This window comes from Pelophylax lessonae, assembly GCF_965119305.1.
Source record: "Pelophylax lessonae genome assembly, chromosome: 1".
In the NCBI taxonomy this organism is placed as follows: domain Eukaryota; kingdom Metazoa; phylum Chordata; class Amphibia; order Anura; family Ranidae; genus Pelophylax; species Pelophylax lessonae.
This window is the reverse complement of record NC_138768.1, coordinates 413,123,757-413,149,014: the sequence shown is the minus strand read 5'-3', so window position 1 is coordinate 413,149,014 and position 25,258 is coordinate 413,123,757. Positions and strand designations below refer to the sequence as shown.

The 25,258-nt window shown below is 45.4% G+C and overlaps 1 protein-coding gene across 1 annotated transcript in view; it reads left to right on the top strand.

The window, feature by feature from the left end:
• The window catches only part of CNTLN (centlein), a 712,784-nt gene that overhangs the window by 85,775 nt on the left and 601,751 nt on the right, over nucleotides 1-25,258 (top strand). The window contains exon 4 of the mRNA XM_082272784.1: nucleotides 22,741-22,825. Within this exon, the coding sequence (XP_082128910.1) occupies nucleotides 22,741-22,825 (85 nt within the window). The remainder of the gene's footprint in view (nucleotides 1-22,740; nucleotides 22,826-25,258) is intronic.

Here is a 25,258-nt window from a genome sequence, read left to right as displayed (position 1 = left end):
TTGTAGTGCAGCTTTGGATACAGCTCCTTTGCTGTCCAAACTTTCTGTTTTAGCGGTGGTGATTATGCACATACTGTGGCTTAAAAATTGGTCCACAGACCAAGCCTCTAAGAAAGCTCTTTGATCTGCCCTTTCAAGGAGATCGCTTGTTTGGGGCTACCCTGAATGACATCATTAAAGGTATCACGGGGGCAAAGAGTACCTTCCTGCCACAGTCTAGGAAAGGGAAGGAGCCTCGTCGCAGACGGGGGCCCTCCTTCTCAGCACATAGAAAATTATTTTGTGCTTCTGGGATGGAGAATAAGGGAAATAGATCTTTCAAATCTTCCCCGGGAGTTTCCAAGCATCCTAGGTCTGGAAAGCCTAAAGCTAGCTTCTCCAGACCTGCAGACAAACCCCTTCAGCATTGGGGTGGGGGACATCTTCGCTCATTCCCGTCCTCCTGGACCTCCTTCATGAGCGTCAAGGGGATCCACAAAAGTCTTCTTGTGCAGATTTAATTCCTGCAAAGGTTTAGGTGATGTCCGAACTACCTGATCCCCCCTATATCTGTCCAGGGAATTAATTTATCTAGGTCTGATTCTAGATCTAACCAGGGTGGTCCTTCCTCTGGACAAACTTCAGGAACCACAGGATTCATCGGCTGCTGTCACACAGACAGTTCCCTCTCCCATTTTGCATACAGGTTCTGAGTCTAGTGGTATTCATCGTCAAGATAGTTCTGTTTGCACAGTCCTACATGCAGCTCCTTTAGCAGGCTCGGCTCTATCGGAGGATACTGAGGTTCGTGACAAGGTCACAGGGTCCTCTGATAGATGCTGCCGGCATCCAAGGGCCACGGTAAGGCCTGTACCCTCCTTGGCTAAGGCTTCTTCCCCAGTTCTGTGAGGAATCAAGAGCGAGGATATCCCAATCATCCTGGTGGCTGTAAACATTCCTTGGGGGCTTCTCCATAGAGAAGACCAGTTGTCCCAAGTGCAGATCTAGCATCCAGCTTTACAAATGCTGGTTTTAATGGGTTAGCTATTGAAAGGCAGATACTGAGGGATAGAGATCTGTTTGGATCAGTGATCCCTACTATGGTGAAGGCGAGGAAGTCGTCTTCCAGCAAGATATACCATCGTATGTGGAAATCGTACATTTCTTGGTGTGAGTCGATTTGGCGCTCATCCTTGATCCTTTTCTGTTGCTCGGATCTTAACCTTTCTTCAACAGGGCGTTGATCAGAAGTTGGCCTTGAGTACCAGCGACCCCTAGCCACGCACTCTTTTTAGTTTGTACCTTCATTCAGGGGGTTTGACATGTGGCTCCAACTGTACGGTCTCTTTTGCTGCCCTAAATTTAGTACTTTGGGTTCTCCAGAAACCTCCATTTGAGACTATTCGGGAGATTCCCTTGCCTACGTTATCTCAGAAGGTTACATTCTTGGTGGCTATTACCTCAGCCCGCAGGGTATCGGAATTGGCGGCAGTATCCTGTCGCAGTCCCTATTTAGTGGTCCATAGGGATAAAGTGTTTGCCCCTGTCCATCATTCCTGCCCAAAGTTGTCTCTCACTTCCATTTGAATGAGGACATTGTGTTGCCTTCCTTGTGTCCCAAGCCGGCTCATCCCAACGAATTTGCCTTGCATACCTTGGATGTGGTTTGTGCGATTCAGGTTTATCTGTCAGCTACTGAGTCCTTTCATAGGTCAGACTCTTTCTTTTTGTGATTACTGACAGACCAAGAAAAGGGCTGGGCGCTTCTTCAGCTACCATCTCCAGATGGATCAGGCAGACGGTGACTCAGCCCTATTCCATTAAAGGTCAGGTTCCACCTTTCCCTGTGCATTCTACTTGGGGGCTGAGTGCTTCTTGGGCCTTCCGTCATCAGGCTTCAATATCAAAAGTTTGCAAGGTGCCCACTTGATCGCCCATGCATACCTTAACAAAATTCTATAAGGTAGATACTTTGGCATCTGCGGATGCTTCCTTTGGTTGCAAACTTTTGCAGGCTACTGTTTAAAAGGGGCTGTTCCCTCTTGATGGGTGATTTTTCTTTAATCCTTCATTTTTCAGACAAGGCTTGTGTGACCCAGTTAAGGTTCCTGTGTACTTGTTAAGGACACTTATGTTTTGCCTTGGGTTATTTTCCCCATCCCTCATTTCCTTTTGGCGCTGCTTTTGGACGTCCCACTAGTTATGATTGATGGAGTGCTGTGTAAGTCGATGAGAGAAAGCGAAAACATCTATAAATATTTATATCTGCAAGCAACAATGCAGATATCCCTTCCTCCAGTAGGTTTAAGGTATTCCCCTGACCGAGGTCAGCAGCTACACCTACTGGTGAAAAATTGGATTTTTGTACTTACCGTAAAATCCATTTCCCAGAGTTCGACGGACACAGCACCCACCCCTCTATGGAGTTCTGATGCTTCTAATACTGCTTGCTACTAAACGGATTACCTAGAGCAGAGAGGGGGGTTATTTACCAGCTGAGGACAACCCATGGGCGTACCTAGGTGTTTTTTGTTCTGCCTAGTCCTACTCCTGGAGGAGGCAATATAACCCACTAGTTATGATTTATGGAGCGCTGTTTCCGTCGATGGACTTAGAAATGGATTTTACGGTAAGTACAAAAATCCCATTTTCACCTGCAGGTGTAGCTGCTGGTGAAATCTGTAGCTGCTGAACTCAGTCAGGGGAACACCTTGAACCTACTGGAGGAAGGGATATCTGCATAATTGCTTGCAGATATCAATATTTCTGGGTTTCCTTTAATGCGTGAGCAGTTGTTCCATATGGCCTGTCTAGGGTTTAAAGAATGCTCATTTTCTGAACATGCATTTACTTAGACATTTGTAAAGAAGTAAAGGAAGGAACAAGGAGACAGTAATTGACCAGCATATGGAGGGAGATAATGAAGAAAACATTTTGGGCCCACTAAGAATGCCACATATTATGTGTAGAGGTTGCAGTATGAAATACGTTTTTTTTCACAGCTGCATTGACCAAGGCTGCCTAAATTGGGCCTAAAGTCTAAATGTCAACCAACACTCACAAATGACCCCACAAAACAAATACTATGTGTGTGTAAAATCTTGTAAAGCGCTGCGCAAACTGTTGGCGCTATATACATTCTTTATATATGTATATTTATTTTTATTTTTTATTCCCCCCGCCCCCAAGAACAAATTTCACAATTTGATTCCTGGCATGTTTTGTTCAGCAGCAGCTTAGGCAGACGAATATTGTGAAACTGATGTCATATCTGGTTTCCTCCCACTTTTTTTCAACGCTCCATAGTTTCCCAAGTAGCAAACCGAAAACATTGCATTTCTTGATTACTTTGGTCCATTATTGTTTTATTTTGTTTGATTTTTTTTTTTTTTTTTTACAGCACAGAAATACATGCACAATCCAGCAAAAATCATATAAAAATGTGGTCAGTGATTAGGAGTAAAACAGATAAGATATTTTTTTCCTAAACCTTTGGCTGCATGGTGCATTTCTGTACATTTACCTCTTTTTGAAAAAGGTTGTTTAGACTGCTTGCTTGTGAGTTTGACCAGAAAGTAATATTTATTTTTACCATCTACGAGTTTTCTATGCCATTCAATGCATTTATGGTTCTTTTATTTGATACTTCATGTTTACTTACATTTATAATTCACTTTATTACAGTATAGTTTCAAACTTTTTTTAACACACAAACTGAATAGCATGTGCGTAGGTTAGAATAGATCAAGAGGGTCTACTGCTTTGATTAAATTGTTACCCTACTTGGTAATGGAGACTTTGGCTTGCACCGAAATAGTTAATGTTGTAGTGCATGCAGGCTCTGTTCAGATCACAAATGGTTTAATATCCAATACTGTGCAGCCATGCTGGCAATGGATTGATGACAGTGTGTACTGCAAGCTCCTGGCAGGGAACAGACTTTGAGATGTGAGCCTTTACACCTTTGTTGTCTGTTGTGCAGATGTCACCAGCTGTGATACTGCCCATACACAACTCACAATCTGACGCCAGCAATGCTTACCAGCTGTGTGGTGTGCTTTTCTGTCGTAGTATGATACACTAGAAGGCTTGTACGGTCAGTCTAGGATTTGTCATTCTTTAAAACCATGTCTCCTAATGGCAATGTGTATTTTAAGAAAAAAAAATAAATAAAATGTTTTGACCGTATGACTGAAATTAGAGAACATTGTTAAAAATAATCTGTACACAATGTATCTTTAAAAAATAAATCCAACACTTTCTTGAATATTTTTATTTCAACATGTTTTTGAAGAAACAAATGACAAAAATAAGTGGGTATTGATAAAGCATACAGTATGTATCCGTCACCTCCATTTTGGCAAACAAAAAGAACATAATTAAATCAGACAGTTCTCTTTGAACTAGTATTATCATTTAAGCATGAGGAACTTAAAGCATCAACAGGGATTCAGATACAGCCAGGTTATACCAACACCTATAAAGATTATACCACCACCTATTGTAAAACCCCTCTTTGGAAATAGAGCTAACCAAACTGGAAATAATCAATTTAAATCAGAACGTATGCGCTGCCAGATAGCGGTTTTCTGAGCGCATATAAAACAGTTACTATGTGCCACATCTTAAATTGGAACTAAGTTAATCATTGAAGGAAAACATGGACTTTATTGCACAGGGTAGGATAAAACATATACATTTTATTGTTTTGCACTTAAAAACAAACCCATCACCTAAAAGGCAACCACATGCCAGAAAATTATGTGATCAGTAGTAAATGTGATCTATAAACAAGCAAGTAGGAGCTAATAAGATAATTGGATAGTTATCTGAGGTATGTTCCACATCAGAGGGATCCGTTGAAGACAGGTAAGTATAGCTGTCCCTCGAAGGGATCTGTCGGTGTGGTCATCATAGGTACAAATAAAGGTTCATTGAGCTAAAACACTGCTTGCAGACAATATACAAAACGAAAAAATGGCAAGGAAGGTGGATTCAGGAGCCTGGAGTCGCATAAGATAACTGGGAATCATGGATAATGATTGCTCTCAATAAGGTATCCGTTGCCAAAATGTTATACATGTAGCCCATTCAAAAAGGAAGGGGTGAGTAATAATGTATTGTCAGTAAACTTGGGTTGTACGCTGAGGTAGGAAAGAGTAGCACTAAGAAGATATGCACTCCTTAACCACTTAAGCCCCGGAAGATTTTACCCCCATTCCGACCAGGGGGTATTTTGCGATTCGGCACTGCGTGACTTTAACGGACAATTGCGCGGTCGTGCGACGCTGTACCTAAACAAATTTGGCGTCCTTTTTTTCCCACAAACAGAGCTTTCTTTTGGTGGTATTTGATCACCTGTGCGATTTTTTTGATCACACGCTATAAACAAAAAAAGAGCGTCAATTTTGAAAAAATAACAATATTTTTCACATTTTTTTATATGAAATTCCCCCCAAAAAAAATGTAAAAATCAAAATTTTTTAACATTTTCGGCCAATTTGTTTTATGCTACCTATGTTTGGTAAAAAAAAATCGCAAAAAGCGTATTTTGATTGGTTTGCGCAAAAGTTATCGCGTTTACTAACAAAGGGAAAGATTTTTGTCATTTTTGTTGTTTTTTTTTTTTAACGCGTAATGGCGGCGATCTGCGATTTTTTTTTTTGCAGTACTGCGACATTGCGGCGGACAGATCGGACCCTTGACTGACATTTTTGACACTTTTGGGGTTACCAGTGACATTTCTACAGTAATCAGTGCTATATATATGCACTGTTACTGTAAAAATACACTGGTAGTGAAGGGGTTAACTTTATTTGGGAGGGAGGGGCTGTGTGTGTCCCTAGGGGCGTGCTTTCTACTGTGATTGGCTGTGGCTTCAGCTGTAAGGACACTGATCAACGGATCTACATAGTAGATCCATGTGATCTGTGTCTTTGCAGCGAGGAGAATGACAGGCAGCTTGTTTACACAAGCTGCCTGACATTCTCCCTCTCCCCCGCCGATCGCCGAGTGACCGGCGGACATCGGGTCCGCTGGTCACACGCGCGGGGGGGTCCGTGACCACGCGGGAGCGGGAGCGCGCCTCCGGGGGCGCGCGCTCGCTCCCTAGACCCTCACAAGCAAGCAACGTAGCCCTACGTTAGTTTGCCTGTGAGGGGCTGACCGCCGACGTAGATAGTCGTGCGGCGGTCGGCAAGTGGTTAACCACTTGAAGACCGGAAGATTTTCCTGCTTAATGACCAGGCCCTATTTTGCGATTTGGCACTGCGTTACTTTAACGGACAATTGCGCGGTCATGCGACCCTGTACCCAAACGAAATTGACGTCCTTTTTTTCCCACAAATAGAACTTTATTTTGGTGGTATTTGATCACCTGCAAATTTTATTTTTTGCGCTATAAACAAAGCGCAACAATTTTTGAAAAGAAATAAAAAAAAATATTTTTCACATTCTTCTACATAACATTCCCCCCCAAAAAATGTAAAAATCAAAATTTTTTAACATTTTAGGCCAATTTGTTTTCTGCTACATATTTTTGGTAAAAAAAAAAAAATCGCAATAAGCGTATTGTGTTTGGTTTGCGCAAAGTTATTGCGTTTACTAGTAATGGCGGTGATCTGCGATTTTTTGCGGAACTGTGACATTGCGGCGGACAGATCGGACCCCTAACTGACATTTTTGACACTTTTGGGGGTACCAGTGTAGAATTATCAACCCCCTCAACTTCAGCCTCTACCTCAGACCCCACTAGATCCAGAGAGGAGCGGGACCCCGATAAGGAGGTCCCTGCCAGAACAGCCCCATCACCTTCACCCTCAGAATCAGAGGACAGAGCAACTCTGGGCCGTTTAGTAGATTGAGCAGCCACCAGCATTTGCACCTGGGCAGCAAGGCCAGCCACAATAGTGGCTAAATCCCCCCCTGGGGGGGAAACAGCGGTCCCCTGGCTTTCCACCAATACTGTAGGAAACTTGCCCTCCTGAGAATCCATTGCCCCTGTAATGCCAGACAACCAAGGGTTAACTGCCCCCTTTTAGCAAGCGCGGCAAGCGCAGCCCACCGCACCACACTCAGGCACAATGAGACCCCCACAGGGAATATACAAACTGACTACAGGCAATGGATAGCAAGAACAGAAGGATAAAACCTGAGGAGACCCCGCTGCTGCTGCTGCCTCGATCGGTGTTCCTGGAAAGAGGAAGTGATGCTGCCAGGGCGCTCTATGTAAGCCTATGGAGGCTACAAGAAAATGGCCGCCGTGCATGTAAACCATGCGGCCGGAGCGGGCGCCGGTAAAATGGCGTCGTTTGGCGCCGAAAACGCCGCTCCACAGTGCATAAAAAACACACACATTACATCCCAATTTAAGGATACATGTTAGATCGCCGCAGCGATCGCCGTATATGCCCAAACATGCCAAGAAAAAACATGCCCCACAGCACACAGCTTCTCACACTGCCCAGCCTGACACACACAGTGTCATACAGCTCCCCCCCCCCCCTTGCAGCCCACAGCATGCAGCCGAGAGATAGGGAGACAAGCAGTGTGATTAAAGGCAGGTTACACAGTCCCAGACTGAGACCCCCCCAGACAGACAGGTCCCCACATAAACACACTTACCTCACATGGCGTGGGGAACCCGCACAGGCGAACAAACCGCTGCACATGAGGCAGGGAGAGTCGCAATTCAAGACGCACACAATGGAGGTTAAGAAACCGCACAGCGTCCGGTGAGGTAGCCACCTCACCAATCATCCCTGCACCGAACAGGGATGGGTCGTTCACTGTGCCAGGAGCGTTACCTGGCTGAACGCTCGATGGTAGACTGGGAAGCCACTGACCCACGACCTGCGACCAGGGGGATCAGCCCGAGACCCAGTCCGCATGATCCTCTTCGTCCGAAGAACTAACTAATGCTGACAAAAATAACAGCTAAGTAAAGATAGAGAGAAAACTCAAACAAAATATTAAAAAGAAGAAAGAGTCTGGGACAGAAAGTCCCAGCACAGAGAGAGCCAGCCACTCCTGACAAGCTAGACATTAAAACTGAGATATGGTTGCAGGAAGTAGGAGGGTATTGACTGAGGGGACCACCCCTTGAGGGTGGGATATGTTAAAGCTTTATTGTTAACATATTCTGTTGCCTAGCTACTCCTTCGGAGAAAAGTCTAATACCCCATATGTGACGAATATGAAGAGGCGGCGACTGTCGGAGGACTCAGAGAAAGGAATTTTACAGGTAAGATTTTACAAAAATTCCGTTTTTTGACACTTTTGGGGGTACCAGTGACATTACTACAGTAATCGGTGCTAAAAATATGCATGGTTACTGTAATAATGCAATTGGCAGGGAAGGGGTTAATACTATTGGTGATCAAGGGGTTAAATGTAAGCCTAGGGGAGTGATTCTAACTGTGTGGGGGGGGGAGGCTTGGGCTTTTGAAATGATCATAGAGACATGCGATCCTATATAGCAGGATCGCATGGACTCTGTGATCATTACAGGGAGAAGGACGGACGGCTGTGTTTACAGTAGTCGTCCATCCTTCTCTGTCAGCGGGGAGAGGCAATCGGAGCCGCCTGACACCCGCACTGGCTTCCCCACTGACGATCGGGGGCGGGAGCGTGCTGCCGGTGGCGCGCACTCGCCCCCTAGTGGCCTCCTAGGCAGATGATGCCTATTAACGTGATTTTTGCCTGGGAGAGCCACACTGCCGACGTAAATAGGCAGTGCAGCGACGGCAAGGGGTTAGGTGTACTCCTGAAAAGCATATCCACCTTCCTAGGATGGGAAACCGCCGCCAACCAATATCTTCTTAGTGCTACTCTTTAATACCTCAGCGTACAACCCAAGTTTACTGACAATACATTGTTATTCATCCCTTCCTTTTTGAATGGTCTACATGTATAACATTTTGGCCATGTAAACCCATGGGTATATATGACAAGTGAGTATCCATACGATGAGCAGTACGCATAAATTTTCAATACCTTATTGACAGGAGTCATTATCCATAATTCCCAGTCATCTTATGTGACTCCAGGCTCCTGATTCCACCTTCCTTGCCGTTTCTTCTTTGTATATCGTCTGCAAGCAGAGTACAGCGCAATGAACTTTAAGCTCCAGATGAAGCATGTATGCGAAACATGTTGAGTGTTCTAGCTCAATGAACCTTTATTTGTACCTATGATGACCACACCATGACCTTACCTGTCTTCTTCAATGGATCCCTTTTTGATGTGGAACATACCTCAGATAACTATTCAATTATCCTATTATTATCCTATTATTCTATTATCCTACTTGCTTGTTTATAGATCACATTTACTACTGATCACATCATTTTCTGGCATGTGCTTGCCTTTCAGGCGATGTGTTTGTATTTAAGTGCAAACTGGAAGTAAGTCAAATTACTAATTTATACAAAGGTAACAAAACATTTACACTAACACATTTCACTCTTAGGGGCTTATTTGTACAACTCTCTATGATTTAGCCAATAAGGCTGAAACACATTTGATGGGGTGTTTTTAGTTTTTCCGGTGAGTGTGTGTGTTTGATGGCTTAATAATCTTAATTGTGTGTGGCATCATCAGTATCCGACTTAATATTTAGATCCTGTCACTGAAGACTCATATAATGAATAAGGCCGGTCAGTTTTCGGCACCTTGGAGGCACCTCATTAGCTGTGCCATTGGGCAAATTCTATTGCTGAGGGACTGAACGCTGATGACATCTGTTGGGTGAAATATACATGCGTGCTTTGCGCTCTTTCTTGCAGCTCAGTGTTGGGGGAAACACCATTCCGCTTCTGCTTGCAAGCAAGCTCATAAAACTCCATTATTCGGTCCATAAAGCACTACCTGCCGAGGGTGATATGGTCTCTGTCTACTCAGCCCTCATCAGCACCAGCTGCTGTAAGTGTGCGAGTAATTCAGGCCTTGTCTTGCACTTTTTGACCCTAGGTAAGTTAATGATATGCGACTGCAACCTGTCTGCACAGAAACACACAAAGGACAGTCCTGCTGCTGCCGGTGCCCCCAATTCGTACTCTCCTAGTGTTTCTGGGGGCATTTGCTGAACACTTTGAGGAACTGGCGCCTGTAATCTGTATTCTGATATCTGAATTTTTGTTGAGTCTTTTTACTCTAAGGCTGGGTTCACACTAGTGCGAATTGGATGCGGGTTTCCCTACATTCTATTCGCATGACAAAAAAGTGTGCCCGGCTCTGAATGGATCCGGTTCACACATTTCCGTGGTAGCTGCCCAGCGGATTGCATGGGGGTCCTGTGTGTCTTTGGCTCCATTTCAGGTCTGAATTCAGGCAAAAATTCAGGCCTGATTCGTCCCTGAAACGGAGAACAGGGGACGCACCGGACCCCTGCTGTGCTATTAGGAGTATAACCCACTCGTTCTCAATAAATTCAATGAAGAACAGGTGCTCCACTAGTGCTCAATTCAGTTGTGCCACATGGATGTGACGCTTCCCGATGACATGTCTTCTCATTGGCTGAAACGCGTTGAGCCTTGATCGAGTCACTGTGAAATCACTTCCGCCTACGTCATGCCCGGGACCAAGCTGAGCTGCGAATTGTGGTATCTACTACACACCAGCCGGAGCTAATTTGTTATGCATATGCTGCATATACTGAGTGCTAGGTTATAGGCACCTTAAAATGTGAGTTTATCTACCTTTTTGTTTTGTTTTTACCTCTGAATAAATCCTATGGTTTTACACTATGTGGTATTTCTCCACAGTTTTTCCCCATTCTTACTGAGGATTAACCCATTGAGGAGCCTGCCACCAAAGACATCACCCCGGGTAGGGTTCCGCAATAAAAACAAGTGATCACACTAGAGATAGGTGGTCCATATCCAGGGTGAGTACATCCATGTAGGGCACCTGAATTGAGCACTAGTGGAGCACCTGTTAATTGAATTTTATGAGCACAAGCACTTTATTCTTCGAATAGCACATAGGGGTTGCTGGTTTGTCTCCCTTGACACTCAGCTGCATATACCCCCCCCCCCCTTTTAGCTCTGTGGATAATTCCTTGGTTTTGGTACCCCTTTCAGTTGCTTCCTCCTATTTCCCCTGTGATTTTGCTCAGGGCTCTGCACCTCCCCCAGTCTCAATGGGTTCTTCAAATATTGGGCCTGCTTGCCCCAACTCTAATAATATTTTGGTTTCCGGCGCCGTGCCCTATCTGTCCCCTCCCCCTTATTCAAGAAGGCTCTCTGTTTCTGAGATGTGAACAGCCCGTTGCGGTACATGATATCTCTCAGGGTCTCCCCTCTCCAGAGAACTCCCTGACATAGTGTCAACCACCGTCTGCCCCTTCCCTGGATAAGGATCCAAATCTTCAATGTCACCTTCTCTTTTCATCAGCCTATTGTCCTCCCCTAGTACCCCCATTGTGGAGTGCTTGGGCGTCTTCATATAAAGTGAGTCCGCTTTATGGATCCTCCTAGTGAGCACCTTTTCTAATGAACCTGACTCCTGTAAGATTCAGCGTCGGTGACTACCTGTCTTCATAGATGTGGTGCTCCAGCTTAAGTCAATCCTGAAAAATTCTTGTATAAAGCAGTGAGCCCTTAGTCCTCATTGAGAGAGTGTGCGGTGTCAGAATCCCCCCTCAGGATGTCGTCCTCCTCACTGGTTCTTTCCTGACTTAAGCCCCCTTTCCTGCAGTTATTGATATGGCCTGCAATCCTGTCTCCGGAAACCAGACAATCCTTTCTGTATGTCTAATCAGGTGACTAGGGTAGCCTCTTCCTGCCATCCCTGGGGAATTCCCCTTGCTGGAGTAATGCCATCCCCAAAACTACCATTAGCCCTCCGAGAAAAATAAGCTCCCTTCATGTTGAGGGACCCTGCCCTGTCTAAGGTTTCTACTTTGGACTCCAGAAAATCATGTAGGTGTTTCAGTGCCCTCATGTCCAGGAGGGTATGGGTATTCTCTGTGACTTAAGTTGCTGAACCCCTAAACTAGACTGAGCATGTTTGCCCCTCGAGGATGGTCTTTCAAAAGACTGTTGGCTTTAAAGTGATTGTAAATGATCACCTTATAAAATAACCCATTCAGTTTAAAATTGAAATGCAAGGCAAAACATTTTTGTATAGATATACATAAAAAAAAAAACAAACAAAAAAAAAACCACTATAAATACCCCCCCTTTTTTTTTTTTAAATTATGACATTCCTTCTTTTCTCAGCTGCATAAGAGCTGGGGGGAGGAGAAGAAACAGCACACCGAGCTTCCCAGTGAATGGCTGTGCAGTGGGGGCGTGTCAGGACAAGTCTGATCATTGGAGGAGAATACACTGAGTTCCCAGCATAGCTAGAGTACAGACTATGCTGTGTCCTCCTGCTTAGTGTGGTCAGTTTTTAATAGGAAAACAGAAGGACTGGCAGGAACACCAGGGATTTCACAAAATGGGAGCAATACAAAGCAAACAGGACACTTTGCCATACAAGTGTATGGTACAGCAAGCACATATCAGGAATATGAAGAGTTGGGGGTAACAAACTCTTTAAACCTGGCTCTCCTCAACCAGTGGGGTTGTGCACCTGATTGCGCCTCAGATCCTTTAAAATGGGTGGAGGTCTTAGTTGGATTGCCCTGTGTCTCCCTGGATTGCCAGCAGGCAGAACACTCTAGTTCCTTGCTACAGGTACTCCTTGCGGATGGGGGTATTTGTCCACAGGACTTTGTGAGGCCTCTACATCTCCGGATAGGCCACTAGGCAGAAAAAAAGTCTGGCTATGCCTATGGGCAGTCCCAGGGGGTATACTCCCTCTCTCTGCGATTGGTACTCAGTTTTTTTTCTGCCTAGTCAAGAGTAAGGACCTAGTTCTTTGCTGGTATCTCTGGTCCTGGCAATTTTTTTCCTTTTAGATTTTTTTTTCTCCTGTTTTTTTTCCTTTGAAATCTACAATCAACTGCCAGACTGGGCGACGGGCTGGGTAATCTAGATCCAGTGGTCATCCCAGTCTGGCTTGCGAGTTAAACGCCTTGCGAGGTTGCATACGACTGGGGTCTTTTCCCGAGTAGCAAGCGTTCCTCCTGGCCGACAGCCCCCCATTTTGATGGAGAGGAGGTTCTGTCTGGAGCGGTGCCCGCCTGGTTCCTGGTATGGCAAATAACTGTCTCCCCTCTCCCCCTGGAGGGTTTTGGGGTGAACGTGTGCCCCTCCATGGGACACTCAGACCCCAGGGTTCCCCTCCTTCCCATTAGGCACCCCCCCTCATCGGTCTGGTGGTCCCTGTGGGCCCCATCTGCCCCCCTTAACTATACTGGGGCTGTGAGGGGGTTTTGGTCCACCTCCTGGGGTGGGGGCAGAGTGCTGTGCTGGCGATGGAGGGGGGGGGTTGCCGCTGGTGACCGTGCAAACGGCTGTGTGTGTGGGGGGCTGTACCTGTTGGGCTCCTGCCAGGCCCCCCCTTCCTGCCTGTGCCATTTTCTGAGGCCTAGGGATCTCTCCCGGTCCCTGGGAGCCTTGTGGTGCCAGGATTTTCTTGTAGTCTGTATTCTTAATGGGCATGGCATGTTTGTGTAGTCTGGCGGTCATTTTGCGGTGGTTTGCTATTGAAAATAGCTGTAGCCATGACAGTGGAGCCCTCTGGGCGGCGATTTTGGCGGTGGGAGCCTCTCCTCATCTCCTGATGCTGACTCCTGGATCTTTTCACTTCCTGATCGCCACACGTGGAGTGTAGATTATCTTGGCGCCTGTTTCTGGTGGGTGGTGAGTCTGGTGGGGTCCCCTCCCTCTCTGCGGAGGATCGATTAGGGCTCTGTTACTGGCGATTGGGTGGTGCTGCCGGAGCAGTTTTTTTACACCTTTTTTTGTGGGCTCCCTCTGTTGACTCATTGAGTTCTTGAAACACATTTCCCCACCTGATTCCCTCTGAGGCTGCGGGCCCTCCGGGTACCATCCATCCATTGATGCACGGATGACGGTCCTGGAGTCCTTTGTGTCCCGGGTGGAGGTGGTTTTTGGTCGACGGGCTAGCAAAAAGCGCCCCCGTTTTCCCCTGCCAAATCTGTCTCCTCAGATCCTGCATCTGATTCGACCGCTACAGATGTGCGTCACTCTGCTGGGTCTGCGACCATGTGCCCTGAGCTCTCACATAGTGAGGATGATTCCTCCACTCCTGTAACAGCGCACAAAAAGAAGCTGGTAGATGCACTGATTGTATCTGTGCGTGAGACCTTAAAAATGGAGGACGCAGCTGAAGCTGCGACAGAGGCGTCGGTTCCCTTTAGCACACAAGCCATCCAGAGCAGCAAAGGCGTTTCCTTTCCCCTCCTATTTTGACAGAATGGTCGCTAAAGAGCGGGAACGACTAAAACCTCCCCTTGTAGTCCCTAAGCAATTTGCTATACGGTACCCCTATGAGGAGCACCTTCTTAAAAAGTGGACTGTTCCACCGGTGGTGGACCCTCCGGTTTCTAGATTGAACAAGGCAGCCATGATTCCGGTTGAATAGTCTCCGGCCTTTAAGGACCTGGCTGACAAGAAGGCGGAGGCTGTACACTCTGGCTGGTTCAGCACTGAGGCCGGTATTTACCATTGCCCTGGTGTCTCAAAACTGTGAGTGGGCTAAGCTTTTACACTGACCTGGAGGGGGAGCAGCTCTCCCCTGCCTTTTTGAGCTGGCGGACCAGTTGTTCCAGGGGCTGCAGTTTATCTGTGATGCCTCTTTGGATGCGGCTCCCCTAGTTGCTGGGCTCTCTGTTTCGGCAGTGGTCCTTCCGTGAATTTTTTGTCTCAAATGCTGGTCTGCGGACCAGACTTCTAAAAAGGCCTCGACTGATCTTCCTTTTCAAATAGATCGCCTGTTTGGATGACATCATTAAGGGTCTCACGGGGGGAAGAGTACCTTTCTTCCGCAGGCTAGTAAGGGCAAGGACCCTCGTTGTAGGCGTGGGCCATCTTTCTTGGCCCATAAGAAGTTTTTTCGTCCCTCTGGGGCGACTGACAGAAGGTCAAAGCCTTTCAGGGCCTCCTCTGGTGGATCCAAGCAAACCTTGTCTGGCAAGTTGAGAGCGGGCTTCTCCAGACCCGCAGACAAGGCTCCTTCAGCGTTAAGGTGCGCCCTCCCCTGTATCTGGGGTGGGGACCTCTTCGCTGGTTTGCAGACCTGTGGACTTCCCTGGTACAAGACAAGTGGGTCCACAAAGTAATACGGTCCAGCTAGAAGATTGAGTTTCTTCTTACCCTCCGGAAAGGTTATTTCCTTCCTACTTGTGCCTGTTCTCGGAGCGCTTACAGGGTCTATTTGGGGTGGTGCAAGACCTGTAACTTCAAGGGGTGATTGTCCCGGTTCTGACATCGTAGCGTTTTTAGGGGTTTTACTCAAACTTGTGTACAGTTTGAAGGAAGGCATCCCTCTATTAGGGGGATTTTCTTGCTTCTATCGACATCAAGGATGCTTACATTCACATTCCAATATGTGCCAGTCACCAGCGCTTCCTCCGCTTTGCCGTGGGGGAGGAGCATTATCAGTTTGTGGCGTTAGCCTTTGGTCTCGCCTCCACTCCTCGGGTCTTCACGAAAGTGTTGGCCCCGTTACGCGAGCGAGGGATCGCGGTACTGGGCTACTTGAATGACCGCCTTCTGCGAGCGGGGTCTCTTACTGCTCTGATGGAAAACCTGGAGATCATCATACTAGGGCTGAAATAACGAATCGATTATTCGACAACTAATCGATTATGAAAATAGTTGTCAACTTTTTGTAATCGATTAATCGGTCAGCCGATTAGTTGTCCTGCATACAGAATGTATTATTTGTTTACATATCAGAAAATACAGTACAACGCACATACAGCTTAGTACACCATCCATACATGTCAGTAGATGGCAGAGAGCTTGTGAATGTGTGAGGAGAAATGCCTCATGGGAAATGTAGTCCTGGGCAAGAGAAGGAACCAAGTGATTCTAAAGGCAGAGTTTTTTTTTTTTTTTTTCCTTGCTATATACCTTGCTTACAGTCACTTTAAGGGCACTGTGCAAGGAAGATCCGCATCTGAACCCGGAAAATGTGGAGGCTGATAGACTAGAGGGGATATAAGGCATTACAATTACGTTTAGAGTAAAAGTTTACTAGTATACTAGTATTGTGCATTATATTTAAAATGATTATATCCATGAAAAAAAAAATCTCAGCTGTTAGTACTACTTTAATATATAAATGTTATTCCCCCCCCCCCTCCACACTTCATATAGCTTCAGTTAAAAAATCCTGCATATCGGGGGGCGTGGTCTGCCGCGGACCAAGATGGAAACTTGAGCCAGGCAGTCCGCTCCACGATCCAGATCCATCACAACAAGTAGCCACAACCCGCATCACTACAACGTCCCGCCGAGCAGTCTTAACACGAGAGGCACACCCGGGCATGCCACAGCGGCATAAGAAGCCGCCTGCACCCCACCGCCTCACGGATTACTTCAATCCAGCTGCCATGCGGCCTTCACAACATGGCGCTGACATTGAGACCGGCCGGTCTCCATCCCCCAGTGCTGTCCGCACACATCACTGCACAGTGCCTCGAACATCAGGGGATCCCCCTGCATCCGTCAGCAACACTGAGATGGATACATCAGCTCCTGACTTACCTGCGCTTGGACAAACACCTGACAGAGGTAAGAGGATTGTCCAATCCCCATACAAAGGCCCACAGCCTAAAAAACAACTATGGACTGCAGACATGGACAATGACCGTGCCCCAGCTCTAGCAGCTGTCCTTGCCTCGGATAACCCTGCTTCAGAGGCCACTCTCAAAGCCATGTTACTCACCCTCCAGAAGGACCTGCACAGAGAACTTGTTATCCTTATCACAAGTCCAAGACAGAATAGACTGTCTGGAATTTAGGACTGACACACTCGAGGACACTGTTCAAGAACCTGTAAAGGCACACAACGAAGTGCTGGACACGCAAGATTACTAGACGGAAGAATTGCACCGCATAAAAATGAAACTTGCGGACATGGAAGACCGCTCCAGACGTAATAATATAAAATATCCTGCATATCCGACTTCTGGGCATATTTTTTTTATATACATACACGATACAAGATTTAAATACTTTCACTGTTTCACAGTAGAAATTATAATTATATTACAGTAGCGATTATCTGCTGTTCTTTTTTTTTTTTACTATAAAGGGCTATTTTTTTTTTTTTTTTAAATCCCATCATGACAGGTGACAAAAAAAAAGTATGCTGCTGCTACTATTGGATTTTTGGAGAAAAATATTTGCATCTATATTTCTACAAAAATTGTGTATATTTGTTGAATGGACAAGTGTTGTTTGAAAATTCCACTTGCTTTTAACATTCAATTTAAAAATGAATATAACCCCTGAGCAAAAACCACATACACTATTTGAAGATTTGTCCATCCGGCATACGATCTTGGAGGTCATGTGCGTAGTCACGCCCGGTGTGACCACGTGACCTCCGAGATCGTCTTCGTATGCCAGACAGAGTGATATCTATCACCCGGGTGTCACTTACAGCAAGTGAGTGAGAGACGGGTCGGTAACATTTGTAAACGGAATTATGCTATATGACATCATTTTACCCTTACATGAGCAATATTTTTGGAATATCGGCAATATATATCTACTATATATATATATATATATATATATATATAATCTGGATATTTATATTTACCACTGCATAAAGATATTCAAGAATATTAACTAAATTATACACTGACCTTTTTTTTGTTGAGGTTTTTATCCGATTAGTCGATTAATCAAAACAATAATCGGCCAACTAATCGATTATGAAAATAATCGTTCGTTGCAGCCCTACATCATATGAACTCTGAGGAGGTTTGGCTGGATTCTGAATTTTCAGAAGTCTGCTCTCAATTCTGTCAACAAAGCTGGACTATCTGAGTCTGACTCTGGACTCGGCCTTAGCCAAAGTGCCCCTTCCTCTGAACAAGCTCCAGAAACTGCAGGCTGCAGTTCGTCTACTGCTGTCCAGCAGATAGTCATCCCTCTGTACTTGCATGCGGGTGCTGGGCCTGATGGTGATTCCGTTTACACAGTTCCATAGGAGGTCCCTGCAAAGGGAGATTCTGGGCAGATTGGACAAGAATCCGCAGTCTCTGGACAATCCGAACCGGCTGAGCTGGGGAATGAAAGAGTCCCTAATATGGTGGCTTTCTTCTCCAGCACTTTGGCTGGGCAAATCCTTCCTCCCCTTGTATTGGACAGTGGTCACCACGGATGCCAGCCTGTCTGGGTGGGAAGGCATCCTCTGCAAAAATTCTGCTCAGGTGGTCCTGGCGGCTCTGGAGGTAGCTGGCACTCTAAGGTGGGCAGAACGTTTAATTCCAGTCTTCTCCACAGTACATATTCCCTGGGTGGAAAACTGGCAGGAGGATTACCTCAGTCGGCAGGCGTTGGACCAAGAGGAGTGGTCCCTCTAATCCAGAGGTGTTTCATCAGTTGTGTCTCCAGTAGGGCATCCCCGAGGTGGATCAGTTGGCGTCTCGGCTCAACAGAAAGGTGCAGAGGTTTGTGGCATGGTCAGGGGATCCTCTGGAAGATGCTACAGATGCGCTGTTGGCCCCGTGGGGTCAGTATCGTCTGATTTACGCCTTCCCTCTCAAGCTTATTGCAAAACTTCTATGCAGGATCGAGGCAGAAAGGATTCCGGTCATTTTAGTGGCCTCGCTTCGCTTGGTACGCCGATCTGGTGCAGCTGGTCGCTGAAGTTCCTTGGAAGCTTCCTCTCAGGGAGGATCTGCTGTCTCAAGGGCAAATCTTCCATCCTGCTTTACAGTCGCTAGCTTTGACGTCTCTGCTGTTGAACTGCAGGTGCTGAAGGATAGAGGTTTGTCTGAGTCGGTGATTCCAACGCTGTTAAAAGCTAGGAAATCTTATTTTAGGAAGATCTACCATCGTACATGGAAGACGTACATCGCGTGTTGTGAGTCTGGGGGTTCATCCTCGCTCTTTTTCAGTGGCTCGGATCTTGACCTACCTTCAGCGGGGGGGGGGTTGAGCAGAAACTGGCCTTGAGTACTATCAAGGGCCAGGAGTCGGCATTGGCGATCTTCTTTCAATGGCCATTGGCTACACACTCCCTAGTGCATGGGTGTCCAACCTTTTGGCTTCTCTGGGCCACACTGAGTGTAGAGAAATTTTCTCAGGTCGCATATAAAATATATACTATAGTTAAGGTATATAAGTAATAAAACGCTGCCGTGCCATCGTGCCCCGTCCCCCAGCACTAGTTTAACACAACTAGAGGATAATGAAATGGAATCAGTATACAGATGTTTACTTCTTCTGAGAGATATTAAAGGAACACTCTAACCACCATGACCACTTCAGTGATTTGAAGTGGTCATGGTGGTAGGAGTCGGAAACCCTGCACATGCTGGGATATTTACAGTTATGTGCTGGGGCTAGTTGCACCACTAGCAAATGTGACATAGGCAGCCAGAAAATGTCATGTCCTTATTCATACATGTATGAACAAGGACATGATATACTATGACAAAGCACAACTAGTCATTAAAAAACATATTGCCACAATTTACACACGCTAATGGAAATACCTTTTCTACTTATTTTTCAGACTGCTGGCGGGTACTGCTGGTGCGGTTACTGCTGGCGGGTAATGCTGGTCATGCGGGTATTGCTGGAGGAAGCAGCGGCTGCAGTAGAGAGCAGAGCCGCTGCTTCCTGTATGGCTCCTGTCACAGGCAGAATGCATTTCATATCACTCCGCCTGTGAAAGAGCCAGAACTATACAGGAAGCAGCGGCTCTGTCACTGACTGCAGACATCCTAAGTCTCCCGCAGCAGCCGGGAGATCGCACGGCACTTGCCTAGTGCGTGCCCATCCAATGCAGCCTAAACAGTGCCCATCCAATGCAGCTTCACCAGTGCATGCCCATCCAATGCAGCCTCACCAGTGCTTGCCCATCCAATGCAGTCTGCAATGAAGAGAGAGGAGAGCCACAGAATTACACAGAGAGGGGAACTCCCGCTTACCCGGCGACCGCTGTCATACAAAGTCCTGCCTCCTGGACCAGCTCCTATGATAGACTTCACCAATGTGCTGTCTATCATAGGAGCCGGTCGAGGAGGCAGGCTTCATATGACAGTGGCCGCCGGGTAAGCAGGAGGTCCCCGCTCTGTTTGTAATCTGGCCACAATCGCCTCCCCTCCAAGGCAGCCTCTGCCTACAGTTAGTTGGAAGCTGCTGTGGCCGTGCCCCCGACACGACTTCCTTCCTCCCCAGCAAAAAAAATATAATTGTCAAGGGGCAGTGGGCCGCATTGCCTGCAGTTCCGGGCCGCAGGTTGGACATGCCTGCCCTAGTGCATACTTTTTCTTCAGGGAGTTCGGCACTTGGCTCCTCCAGTGTGGTCTCCGTTGCCGTCTTAGGAACTCAATTTGGTGCTCTCAATCCTCCAGAAGCCTCCTTTTGAGAATCTTCAGGAGATGTCCCTGCTTACGCTGTCCCAGAAGGTGGCCTTTTTGGTGGTTATCACCTCTGTGCGCAGGTTGTCTGAATTGGTGGCGTTATCCTGTCGTTCAGCTTACTTAGTGGTTCACAGAGATAAGGTGGTTCTTCGCCCCTGTCCGTCGTTCCTTTTAAAGGTTGTCTCCGATTTTCATTTGAATTAAGACATTGTGTTGCCTTCCCTGTGTCCCAGGCCAAAACATCCGAAGGAAATTACTTTGCATGCCTTGGATGTGGTCCGGGTGATTAGGGTGTACCTGGCAGCTACAGAGTCTTTTAGGAAGTCAGACTCTCACTATTTGTGCTCTCGAATGGGCCTTGGAAAGGGTTGTACGCTTCCTCTGCGACCATTTCCAGATGGATCAGACAGACGGCGATTTAGGCCTATTTCATCAAGGGTCAGGTTCCTCCTTTCCCTGTCAAGGCGCACTCTACTTGGGTGCTCAGTGCCTCCTGGGCCTTCCATCATCAAGCGTCAGTGACGCAGGTTTGCAAGGCGGCCACCTGGTCTTCGGTGCACATTTTTACAGAGTTCTATAAAGTGGATTTGTTGGCATCTGCGGATGCTTCTTTTGGCCGCAAGGTTTTGCAGGCTGCTGTTTAGAGGACCTTGTCCTCTTTGAAGCCCACTTGGAAAAATACAATACACCCTCAGTTGTTTTAGTTGAGCTCCTGTTTACCTGGTTGGCTATAGTTTAGCCTTGGGGATTTATTTTTCGCTGTTCCCACCCCTCATGTTTAACACTGCTTTGGGATGTCCCAATGGTTAAGAAGATCAGGAGCTGTGTCAGTCAATGAACGAAAGAGAAAATGGGACTTTTGCTTACCGTAAAATCTATTTCGCTGATGTTCACTGCCGGACACAGCACCCACCCCTCTATGGAGTTGTAATTCTTCTAGTAACAAAACTGAGTACCCATAGCAGAGAGAGGGAGTATACTCCCTGTGGACTGCCCATAGGCGTAGCCAGGCTTTTTTTTTCTGCCTAGTGTCCTACTCTTGTAGGAGGCAATATAACCCAATGGTTAAAAAGATAAGGAGCTGTGTTCGTCAATGAACATCAGAGAAATGGATTTTACGATTTAGTGGTTTATTCCTGCTTATTCTTTTGGCAGTGTATTCTGGCACCCACTTCTTTCATCACATTGACTTTTTGGGATCAAACTCTTAGGTTCTTTAGTGGGCTCAGGGGCCTATTGGGATGTACTATGCCGTACATTTTCTGGTTTATCCTGCTTAGCGAGCTTGGTTGTCTGGCCAGGCATCTTCCCTTAGGGGGTTTTATTATCCCCCATGAGTGTTTTCCATAGTTTAAGGAGGGGGAGTGTTTAGGTCTTCTAGAACTTCAAGGAATTTCAAGGCTTTCTTGGACCCTGTTAAAATTGTTACTTTTTTTTTTATTTTTTTTTTTTTATTGCTTTACTCTGTCAAGTGCCTGTTGACAGAGAAGGATTAAAGTACAATGAGGCCCTTGGCACCATAGCCATGCCATCAGAGCCAAGTAAAATCCTTCCTTGTGAAGTGACAGGCAAGTGCTCAGCTTTTGGTCAATTGCGCAATCCCCCTCATTTATGGTAGAAGTATTAGCTCGGAACAGGGCCCTTTAGACATTGACTGGACCTTAAGTTCCTGCTTAGGTTACCGTGTGGATGATCCGACTTTGCTTGTAATATCACATTACCTAACTGGCTGTTACCAAAGATCACATGGCCAATTCTCCATCAATTCATTTTGTGTAATTTCTTGCATAGCAGTTGATATTAGGAACACACAGAATGTTGTGGTTGGACTGATGAATGTTTTACATTAACAGCCTCCAAAAACAATTGCATGTTAGATTTCATTTTTCAATATTCCTAGAAGAAAAGAGCATCTGGAATTGGATTGTTTTGTGCATACTATATATTACATTTTTTTTTTTTTTTACATTTATGAAGAACTAAGACTAAGTCAAGTGAAATCACAGCTTTCATTGTGTGTAGATGAAGATTGTAATCTTGGTATGATTTTATGGCTGCGATGCTTGTCCACATACTGTACAAGGAAATAAAGTTGTCATAATTGCCAGAAGGAATAATTTGCTGTCACTTGCCATATGCATGCTGATTAATTCTACTGGGGCTGTCGGTCACGGATAATTGTATTCTGCGCTTTTTAAAATGACATTTATCACTAAGATTTAGCAAATTCAAATGATTAAGTACAAATTAGTTCTAATAATGTGTATTCTATATCTTTTTATGCCCTGTTCCAGGGAAAAAAGTAAGGCTGAGGCCAAAGACAGAAAAGTGCTGGAAATTCTACAGATGAAAGACAGCCAAATACAAGAATTTGAACAGGTTGGTGTTGATGATGCTTTTTTTTTTTTCATCTCATTCAACTCAGGAACCATGCAGAATTTGTCTTTCTTTAGTCTATCCATGCCAAAATTTAAAAACGAAATGTTTACTGGTTGCTATAATATAATTTGTTTTCCCTGTGATAATTTAGGTCAGCCTTATTTTGCTTGATATGCTCTACATGCTCTTAGCAGCTTGTGGCATTTTTTTTTTTACTTAATACAAAAAAGTTCTTACGTTGGCACCCAGCTTGTCAGCACAAGAAAGTATTTTGACTTGCCTTAAAGTTCTTATCTTGGAGAACAGTACAGGACACGGGCATAGTCTTACATGACTAGGTTAGGTATTACCACCTTCAGATGATTGGACACTGGCAAAGAGAACTGTAAGTATCCCCATATAACCCCTCCTACTGGCAGTTATCCTACGTTTTTAACAAGCAATAAAGATAAACAGAGACAGAGGAGAGGTTCCTCTGCACTGTACTTTAATAAACCATTAAAGTCTTATTTTCTTGATTGTACAGGATACAGGCATAGTTTTAGACAACTGGAATGCTCAATAGTTGGGCAGCACAGAAAAAAAGGCAACAGAGCCGCAAACAAGGATATAAGACCTTAACTAGACAGCTGCTTGTAGCACCTTAAGGCCTAATCGGGCATCAGCAGAGGCTTAAACCTCCTCTCTGGCAAACGTGAAGACCATTTGCTTTGCGGTATGCTGAAAGGCCCAAGAAACACCCAGTGACCTAGTGGAGTGTACCTTAACAGTAAAGGCTCACAGAGTATCATCTGGTATAAAAACGTACTCTGCTTTCCACCATCCAGGTGCGATGGTATATTTTGCAAGCTGTCAGATTCCTAGCATAGAGAAATATTGGGATATCCGAATCCAAAAGGCTTCTGTCTCTCCAGACCTGGGCTTTTACAGCCAGGCCCTCAAAACCATCCACTGAGAAGCAGGATGGTAGATTGGGCCTTGAGACAGAAGGTCTATGCGATCCAGAAGAGTCCAAGGGGAGTCTGCCAAAATTCAGACAAAATCCTACTGGACCATTTTGGTGCCACAAGAATCAAATGCCCTGCAATTCAGTCCTGTGGATCAATCATGCAATGAGTTGTTTGCTATCTGCTAGAGATTTGAGGGTCAATGTACTACATCCCGACATTAACAGTTTTTGGGAGAGGCATACAGAGGGATTTTTAGATTGTCCAGACAAATATATGAATCTTCAAAGAAGTCTTTTTTTATAAAAGCATATACATTTTATTTTATATCAAAATATAAATCAAGTATTTTTATAAAACCAGCAGCAACAATTTCATGATGTATGTACAGTGGTTTCCGCTTAACATGTTTCACCAGAAATATGGTTTCTTCAGGAGACTCAAAGTCCTGTACAGAATGTTGCTGTAAATAAAAGAAAAAATATACTTTATAAATTCAATTTTGTACAAAAATGGATGCAAACAATGAATACATACATAGAAAATTCAAACACCATCCTATATATTTAATCAAAATAGAAATGTTAACACCTGGTAGACTGCATTTATTAACAGAAAATTGAACCTGGGATATTTTAGGGTAAAATATCCCAGGTCCTATTTTCTTTTTCTAAAGGCAGTTGGTTTTGTACTCTCTAGGCTCCTTAATGGGCATACTCCTATGACACACTGATACTCCCCAACAAAACAGTCTACCAGGTGTTAACATTTCTATTATTTACCTGTATAGCACTCTGCAGCTAACTCTACACAATGCACAGTTTGCCGCAGAGAAGTGCCTAATGCAGGATCCAGTAACTGAAGCAATTTTACAGGCTAGCCCTACGTCTTCTATCATTTTGGTGGGTTCCAATCCCAGTGGCATGCCTAGGGTGCCATTTAGGAAACTAGTATGGATTGGGGGGGACCCCACGCCGTTTCTTATTTTTGGCGTGGGGTACCCTTAAAATCCATACCAGAACCTAAAAGGGCATGGTATGGATTAAGGGGGACCCCCACACTTTTTTTTTTTCTCTAATTTCTTTACTGGTGGCAATTGTTTAGTTTACATTCAGCTGTCGGCCGAAACCCCTCCGACAGCTGATGAGTTATATTAAGGACACAGTGGCAGACTTCCTGGCCCGCTCCTTAACAACCAGCTTTACGCTGAAAAAAAGCTGCTGGAAACCGGTGCTTAGCAGCGGTTAACAGCATTTCGGGGTATTCAGTGTTTTTTCCTGTTGGAAAAACGGTCTACAAAAACAAATTTGTTTTTTTCTGCTCCTAGATACTGAAGCTTAAAAAACGCTAATAGGATAACACTAGATTCTAGGAGCAGAAAAAAAAGTGTGCATAAAGCTTACATTTTTATTTTTATTTTTGAAAGTCCTTACTTCTCTGTTAAAGCCCAAATCTAGTCAACTGAAGTGGATATACAGCCATGTGG